Genomic DNA, 9428 nt, shown 5'->3' with positions numbered 1-9428 from the left:
TGGAAGGACTAACATTTGGCAAAGGAGTTATTTAATATACCAACGATACAAACTTATAAAAAGACTAAAAAGTATATCCGTCAAACAGCGTGCAGCTCCCACTACTTGCATCTCTAAGTTCCATTAACTTAAGATAGCCAGTGATAATAATAGCGTCAGATGAAACCTCAATCGTAATGGCCCTGAAACCACTTACACTACTAATGGAACAAACTCACCTTCTCGGTGTGTTATACCAGGCTCACCCTAATTCAATCCAAAAACATATTCCAACTAGTCGAGTAAACAATAATTAACTTAATACTACAGAATGATATAAATGCCACCTCTACCATTACGACCATTATATTGCAAAAGTTTATTATCTTTAATATTGCAGGTTAAATCAACAGTACACTCGTGACAGAAAATACTGGGCCCAGGGTTACAGCGTCATTGGCGCTAGACACCGAAAGCTTTAACCCTATTAATACTGTAATCGTAAAGTACATCCTAGGTTAATTCAGCAAGTAGCGATAACATAACATTGGATGGATAAGAGGAACTACATAGCTTAAACAAATATTGCGCGAACAAGGTCATAATGTGACAACCAGAGATGCCAATGGTCAAAGAAATTCAACTTATAAATATCTTCCATGGAACTCGACTGATTTCCATGTATTTAATAGAGAACCTCAGGGAATCAATGATATCTCCACTTAAGCCATTGATATCAATGCGGATCTTTCCCTGTGAAATTCGAATCAACTTGGAGATCTTGTATATCGACCACGATTAACGGTTTTTTACGCACTCGAACGTCTCAAGCTCAGAATCGACACAATCACGCTATTTCAGATGGAATAGGTATTTTGGCATTTCTTGGATAATAGTTATATGAAATCGTGATCATCCTAGACCTAGAGTTTTCTTTACACCGATATGTCTTCATCTTTAGGCCTAATCATCCTTTTCGGCTATATATAATTCAGCTATAAATACAGCAACAAAAAAGTGCATAAAAACATTGATAAAACACTCTCATGGAAGAATACAGATTAATTGAAATGCTTTAACAAGTAAATCAATCAGGACCTGCCAACAGAAGTAGCTGAAGGTAAGAAGGATTGCGGACATAGGTACAAACATTATTTAAAGAAATCGCACAACACTTGACTCGGAATGTTGGGATTAAAAAGTGGGACACTAACAATCGATTTTCCTCTTGCTTTGGTACCTTGCGTTGTTTGTGTTAAACCATAAATATTCAAATTTGTAATTTGTTCAAAACCTATTATATGAGAAAACACTCGTTAATACAGTAGCTGCCAAACACAAGCAAGGAAGGTACACAGCGTTACATTCTAGTTTATAAATGGTCGAATTCAATCAGGCAACTGCAGCTAGTACGTATATAAGGCACACAAGGAATAAAATTTTAGCTAGACATTTACAACACGGCACACAAGGAATAAAATTTTAGCTAGACATTTACAACACATCATTGTTTTTGCTTACGAATATTATAGGTCTAAGATCAAGCAAATGTATGAAATTTCTGTAACAACATCTTAAAAGCTTTATCAGATCATATAGTTATTCATGAGCTCATAAAAACTGACAAATATAAATTGTAACCATAAAATTGCAACTTTTTTCGAGGACATAATTTAAGAATAACTCGTCTTTTTTTATCTCAAGTAAATATAACAATAAATACCTGACAATTCCGAGTTTAGGTCCGTATTCTCGCATGAATGATCGTTCTCTATTTTCAGTGTTGATTAGACTTTAGAGTGATGAAACAAGATATGAGGATTTCATCTACTAAAAAAAATTGAAGCCAATTTATGGACATAATTCAATGTAAAAAATTTGACAAATAAATTCTGATCACAAAATAAACATTACTCATCGAGTAATTGTTATTGCACCAACGTAACACTTATATGGCATTCCAGCGTCAATTGCTATGAATGATCTAACAGACTCGTGAAGAACTCACTTTAAAATTCTTAGAGAATAATAAAGGCACTTAGATGAAAGATAGTTTGAGGAAATGAATATAAAATCCTCCAGGCTCTCCGATATATACGTGCTACCCGGCACGTATTCAAGGAAGACACAATAGAAGAATACCGTCTTAGTAGCAAAGCAGGCCAACAATTTTTGTGCAACTGCCGAGATAGTGTGATTACAGCCAAATAAAAGACACTCAAATCTGAAAATTTGCGAGGCGGCAAGTAAATGTGACCACAAAACAAAGACGGAAGAAGCAACACGGTTTCCTAGCGGACCAGATCATCATCGCACAGAAAACCCCAAGATAAATTGAAATGCCAGACTTGCATAGACCAAGTCGTTTTCTGAATTTAAAGTGGAATAGAACTTATACTGAATAACGAAGATCTGTAAATCGCTGGTGCATGCTGAGACCAGAAAAGCCATTGGAGACATATTCGCGTGCAACAAGCTCTTTCAGCTGCCATTTAATAACACTGTGTACAGATGCATCAACCGTCACAAATGATATTCGTACCTAAATCTTGGTTAAGGGATTTACCGTCAGTAGATCAAGTGCTCAGACTACACCTCCCTCTCCACACAGATGGCGATGCCCATGCCGCCACCCACGCACAGCGCCGCAACGCCCTTCCTCTTCTCCAGCCTCTTGAGCCCGTGCAGCAAAGTCACCAGCACGCGGCTCCCTGCGAGGGTCACAATTCAATTAATAATTAAGGCAGGGCTCTGGCAGGTGGCATCATTGCTAAAACAGTTCAAGAACAAACAATTCTCTCAATAATTATCAGGCTCTTCCCAATGTTGACCATTGGGAATGTTGACCCAATGTTGACCATTTTTCTTCCATTTTTCCCATCTTCCCAATGTTGACCATTTTTCTTACCATTTTTTTCTCATACATTGTGATCTCGCTATTTTCATCTTAAATTACAAGAAAGGCTCCATGAAGCTCACCAGAGGAGCCGATAGGATGGCCCAGAGCTATAGCGCCGCCGCTGACGTTCACGATGGCAGAATCAACATCAAGCATTTGCGTGACAGCCACCGACTGCGCTGCAAACGCTTCGTTCAGCTCCCACAACTCGACGTCTTCTACTGACCAACCAGCCTTGTTCAGCTGATCAAAAGAGAAGAGATCATAATAGCAAGAATTTCAGTTTTATCAAAACTGGGTTGATAGATTGAATTGAAATGATCCCAGTATTGGAATAGAAAAATATTCTTATCAATAGTCTATAAGGCTAAAGAAGAGTGTCAATATTTCCACAATATAAATTCCGTCAAATCACAATAAAGAGAAAGTGAAAATGAAATTAATTTTTATGAAAATATTCTAGGCCACGATAATAACTTATAACGTAAATAATGATATCAACTAGTGCTGCAACGCATTAATAGACTTGCGTAACAATTAAATTAGTTAAATAGATTTATCACCAAGAGGTTCGTCTCGACCAGAATTGATGCAGATATCGTCACATATCAAGCATAATACAAATAAAAAAACTTAAATGATCGGAACACGTATGATAATTATATCAATTCACTACTGACAGCTTCTCGAATAGCAGGTACAGGGCCCACGCCCATGTAGGCAGGTTCGATGCCAGCCTGCGCCCAGCTGCGGATGGTGGCCAGGGGCGCGGTGGTGGCCTTGTCTGCGGTGGTCAACACCAGGCACGCCGCACCGTCATTAACACCACTCGAGTTGCCTGCCGTCACAGTGCCAGTGCCGTCCTGTGCACACATTGCAAGTGGGGAACTAACATTTTATTCTCAAGCTACGAGTCCATAAAACAGTATGATGGCGGGAATAGTAAGATTACTGAAATCATTTTGTACGCAAGCTATCATAGTACATGGCCATAAGCTAATTATCAGGAGAAAGAAATGGGTTTTATGCCGTAGAAATTATGCTGCCCTTCCGTGTATTGAAAGAACATTTTTCAATCAGCGCATTTTCAAAATGCTTCTACAAAATAATAGAAGATTAGCTATATTTATGTTTATATAGCCGAAATTTGTATCATTGAAACTTTGACAGAAGGGAATCTGGTGCATTGATGAACAAATTATACTACAAAACTCATTCTCGACGGAAAGATTAGTTTTTAGTTAGATTACTGAATCTTTTTTATAATTTAGATTTAGTTCAAGTTAGTAAGATTTAGCTCAATTTTTATTCAATCGAGAGCGTTCTTACAAAAATAGACCTATTCAAAAGTTACAAATTGCAAGAAATAATTGCTAGACTTACAGTGACGAAGCAAGGTTTAAGTTTAGTGAGAGTTTCCATGGTAGTGTTTGGGCGAGGATATTCATCGGCCATGACGAGCATATCATCGCCCCCACGTCGGCTGGGTACAGGTACAGGGATGAGCTCAGCAGAGAAATGCCCTGAGCGCTGAGCATGACTGGCGCGCCGTTGGCTCTCACACGCATACTTGTCTTGCTGATCGCGACTGATGCCCCAACGCTTTGCTACGTTTTCGGCTGCAAACACACGATATAATGAATGAAATATTAATGCAGACTTAATCTTAAGCTGCATGAACCTCTTCTGCACACCTGTTGTACTTGTTAATCTTAGTTTAGAATGAGGAAAATTGTGAATGTTTTCTATCGTAATTACTCGCCAAATACATAACTAAGCATTACCAAAAATAAATCATTATCTGTCTCCTAAGTTACGTTACACCAATAAAAAACATTGATCGCGATTTGGCGGAGGTGCGTGCGAGATAACTATCAGATGCAATAAAGAGGTCGTTGGGAATTCTAGTAATGCTGCCACATAAGCCACCACATACTGCCACATTGGAATCTTTATAGAAACTAAAGAAGCTAAAGGACTTGTCCAGTTTATATTTACACACTATCATATTATTGATCACAGACCAGGACTAGGACTCAGGCGTGCAGTTTCTTAACATGCAAATTTCTGATTCATCATCAACCACTTATTGATGTTACTTTCCAGTATTATGTAGATGGTTGTGTAAGGGTTAACTACATTGCTTGCATTTAAAATATCAAAAGTAAAAGATTACCAGTGACTCCCATGTGGTAGTCGAGGAAGGCATCAGTGAGTCCATCATGGTTCATGGTGTCGATCATGGTAGCATTGCCCATCTTGACACCAGACCTGAGGAGCAAAGCATGAGGAGCCTGACTCATGCTCTCCTGTCCACCGCACACCACCACTGACGCATCTCCACAGCGCAGTGACTGGTACCCAAGCACCACAGACCTGAAAGTACATTCTAGTATTATCTTTAAATGGCATTCTAACTGAAAAAATAACCTATGCATTTAAGGCATTTGAAACTAATATGAGAGTAACACTGACAATAAGTTGTATATATAGTAAATGGAACAATTCATACCTTAGTCCTGACCCACAAAGCATGTTGATGCAGGTGGCAGGTGCTGGGAAGGGAACGCCAGCATCCATTGCTGCCTGACGGGCAGGGTTTTGGCCACAGCCAGCAGTTAGGACCTACAAAAATGATTTCTTTGAGTAATCCAACAGTTATGAATGATTCTTTCAATTAATGTTATTCTCAAGTTTTCATTTTCAAGATATCATCATGTTTGACCTAACAGTCAGATGAAACCTGTGATATATTAGATGAGGATGTTTTGCTGGTACTGAAATATCCCTTCACAAATAATTTGCATTTGCAGCTGGTACTAAATGGCCATTGCATTCAACACCTTATAATTAAATATTATATGTAGATACATATCATAAAGCTTCTTATACCTGTGATCAGTTATTGCACCTCATCAAATTGTAAAGATTCATTTGCCTCATCATTGAAGATTATATATACTGGTACCTGCCCCATGATGACCTCTGACACGCTGTCAGGCGTTACACCAGCGCGGCTGATGGCCTCCTTCATGACGGCCGCTCCAAGCTTATGTGCAGGTACAGTTGATAGTGAGCCATTGAAGCTTCCTGGAGTATCAATTCATAATTTCATATAATGATGAATTGAGAGAAAATAATGCAGTTTCAGATGACTAAAAATTTAAAGTTTAAATTGGAAATCAATTATTGATTAGCCTACATAAGGCCTAAATCTAGAAGTGTACATATATCTTATATTGCATTATTTTTGTCAAAAGAATGTTAAGTTTTAAGCCACTTTCCAATAAGCCTATAAAATTAATCAAACAGTATCAATTCAAAAGCAATTAAGTTTTTTGCCCCCTCTAATAATTTGAGTTCCTGGTAATACAAAGCTCTTGTTATCACAGTCTATTGAGACAAATCTCAAAATGGCTCAATAAATAGCACAAATTTAACAGCAATTTTCTCTGGTTACCAATTGAAGTTTAATTGTCTCAACTAAAACTAATTTATTTTACATAAAGTTATTTATTTAGAATCCTGAGAAGGATCCTCATTAATAGAAGATCATTAGTATTAGAGATAACTTGCTTTCTGGTTTTATTAATCATGTCAAAACAATCAGAATTAAGTGCCATCTGCCTTTTAATTCCAACATACAGTGGTAAAGACAAAGCAAAGATGTCAGCATAGACAGATGTTTCAGCAGTTTCTAAGCCATAACCAATAACATAAATATTTCAACCCCATAATATAATTCTCTTTTAAACAATCAGAATACAAATGTGGAGCTCCATCCTATCCTGTGAAATTATCGGTTATCATTTGAAACATAGAAACTCACCAATAGGAGTCCTAACAGCAGAAAGAATAACAACCTTATCACTCATTCTGACAAGAAACTAAAAATCTGAAACCCAAAAACAAAAACAATGTCCTAAAACTTCACCTGAAAAAGTGAGCAAGTTTATTATAGTCAAATGGGGTAAGACAGGATCGCAGCCTTCATGGGGTAAGAAAGGACCAGCCCATGGTGTGCATTCTAATTGTACTGAATTTAATTTGACAAAAGAATATGTTAGAACAATCATTGCCTGTCATTTCAGTGTTTGTGGCAACACTCTTCGGCAAATAATGAATTTCTGGCTAATTTTTAAAGGAAACCTATGTAAAGAAGGGTCACAAAATAGTTAACCCTATTTGGGAAATAAGCTCTATCTAATGACAAAAATTTTTTTGGCCAGGTTTGTGGATGTAGGCAGGTAACTGCAAGTAATAAGCAACTTTTGAGACATTAGGCATTCCTACCTGCTACCATCACTGCCTGACATGTATTCTAAAATAGGGTAAAAAAGGACCGGACATGGGGTAAGACGGGACCACTAAATGGTCCTGTTTTACAACACAAGTGGTCCTATCTTACCCCACAAATGGTCCTCTATTACCCTAAAGTTTATCAAAAATAGTTTTGATATGCATATATTATTGTGTAGTACATGGAGTATTTTAGTCAAAATTTTTATCTTTTGCTCAGACTTCATTATAACTTGTTAGCTTTTTTAATTAGAGAAATTTAGTGCATTATTTTAAATTGCATCAAAGGGATATAGAAAATAGGGATGTCTATTCCCATTAGTGAGCTACAGAACTAGTATGTGCAAGATTATCTGGGGGAAAAATCACTGTGTGAAACATGAAAAATAATTATTATCACAACTTTGTGAGAGGGCATGAGCTATGTTTGAAGAAGTGCACCACAAATGCAGTTAGCAAGAAAACACATGACGTCTGACTCTTAAGTTATTATCCATTGGTTTTATTACCAATTTGATAAATTTTTCAGACAATGACACTAATGGAATATACATGAAGCATTTAGCAGTGCTCAACAATGAACCAAAGCCAACCCACTATTACTACTATGCTTAACAAAGTTTTCTCGTGACAAAAACTTCAATGTGACTGATAGTATTAGAGTTGACTTCCCGCAACACAAAACAGTAACAAGTGGTTGTTCAATCAAATAATGTGTTTCTAGATGGATAATATTGAATATCAGATTTGTACTTTTATTAAAAACCTTGTAACATAAGAATTACCAGTTGGTCCTGTCTTACCCCATGCCTGGTCCCATCTTACCCCAGTGGGGTAAGATGGGACCAGCTCACTTTTTTTAATCTGTACAGAAAACTATGTTAGATGCAAAAGTCTGAGTTGTAGCTTAGAAGCCCATTGCATAACTACACCTTGTGATAGGTTTATGGTTTTTTAGTTATTCATGGTATAGATGCTACAGGCTTGTTAGTGATTTTAGTCCTGTCTTACCCCATCTGTCTATATATAATTATGGTTACAGTGTTACATATATAGGTACCTATATACCTATATATATATATATGTTTCATTGAAGACCAGAGAATTTGTTTTATTGACAATTTTCTTATTAGTTTTTCAATAGATCAAACAAGATTTTTAGTTTGCACAGTCAAATCGAAAATCAGATTACTGAAGGACATATTTTTTATTTCTTTAACAAACTAATAAGAAAATTGTCAATAAAATGAATTCTCTCGTCTTCAATGAAACCTGCTTAAAGGAACAAATTTTGCCAGCATATACTAATATATATATATACTACACACAAGGCTATTTGGTATGCTAGGACCAAAAATGTTTAAGAACCAACATTATCTCTTGGACAATTGAACAGCAAAATAGCAAATGAATGTACATTCTTATTTTTTAACACGTTTTTTTCTTTACTCAGCTTCGCCTTTGTTTGTTTGTTGTTAACATTGACAACAAAAATTAGCCTACTTCTGATTGCTCTAGAGATCTGAAATTCGGCATGCAGGCTATTTTCGCCTAACAATTTCAGATACAATCATAAAAACTAGCAATTAGAGACCTAAATGAGCTTAATTGAGTAAAGTATATATATACTATATATATAGTATGACGTGCGGGCGCTCACGTTATAGATAAGCAGGCGCTGACGCTGCGCATCATCAATACTTACATTGAGTCATACTTAATCAAGTCTTAATCGTTTCTCTTGTGGACTAAAAAGTAGAAAATAAAAATATTAAAAAAAAAACATTTTTTAAAAACCACGTTTTTCTTGTGGACTAAAAAGTAGAAAATAAATTATGGCTCGCCTCAAAAAAAACGTGGGTCGGGCTGTACGTTCACCATCAAATTTCCAAAATTCGTGTGTTGTCTGTTTTTCGCTTTAATCATAAATCTGCCCAACACACGTTTTTTTTAGGCGAGCCATAATTTATTTTCTACTTTTTAGTCCACAAGAAAAACGTGGTTTTTAAAAAAATTTTTTTTTAAATATTTTATTTTGTGTGTGAACTATTTCCAACATTTTTATCAGCAATCAATGTTAAAGGCTGATAAGACTAAATATATTACTAAAGGAACCCCATACTGGATACTGCCAGAGGTAAAGAGGATATTGAACACAAGTGAATTGCCTAAACCTTAATTGCCAAGTCAGTTTTTTTATTTAAACAGGCATAAACTCTGGTGTTCTCTAGCTCCTAAACAATGCAGAAGC

At 36.4% G+C, this 9428-nt stretch overlaps 1 protein-coding gene across 1 annotated transcript; it reads right to left on the bottom strand.

The window, feature by feature from the left end:
- Window positions 1–14: 14 nt before the first annotated feature.
- Window positions 15–6814, bottom strand: LOC108683391 (acetyl-CoA acetyltransferase, cytosolic). Its single transcript, XM_018172704.1, has 8 exons — window positions 6708–6814; window positions 5847–5968; window positions 5391–5503; window positions 5055–5254; window positions 4262–4497; window positions 3559–3741; window positions 2959–3121; window positions 15–2690 (listed from the first exon to the last, which is right to left on the bottom strand). The coding sequence occupies exons 1-8, from the start codon at window positions 6751–6753 to the stop codon at window positions 2569–2571; spliced, it is 1185 nt and encodes a 394-aa protein (XP_018028193.1). The 5' UTR covers window positions 6754–6814; the 3' UTR covers window positions 15–2568.
- Window positions 6815–9428: the final 2614 nt, after the last annotated feature.

Source organism: Hyalella azteca, unplaced genomic scaffold, assembly GCF_000764305.2.
Source record: "Hyalella azteca isolate HAZT.00-mixed unplaced genomic scaffold, Hazt_2.0.2 contig9419, whole genome shotgun sequence".
NCBI classification, from domain to species: Eukaryota; Metazoa; Arthropoda; class Malacostraca; order Amphipoda; family Hyalellidae; genus Hyalella; species Hyalella azteca.
The sequence above is the reverse complement of the archived record's forward strand: the minus strand, read 5'-3'. Positions and strand labels throughout refer to the sequence as shown.

Coding starts and splice junctions, on each gene's coding strand:
- LOC108683391 (XM_018172704.1), bottom strand. CDS start 6,753: ATGAGTGATAAGGTTGTTATTCTTTCTGCTGTTAGGACTCCTATTG. Junction 5,255..5,390: donor CTTTGTGGGTCAGGACTAAG/GTATGAATTGTT, acceptor ATGTACTTTCAG/GTCTGTGGTGCTTGGGTACC. Junction 4,498..5,054: donor CTACCACATGGGAGTCACTG/GTAATCTTTTAC, acceptor GTGTGTTTGCAG/CCGAAAACGTAGCAAAGCGT.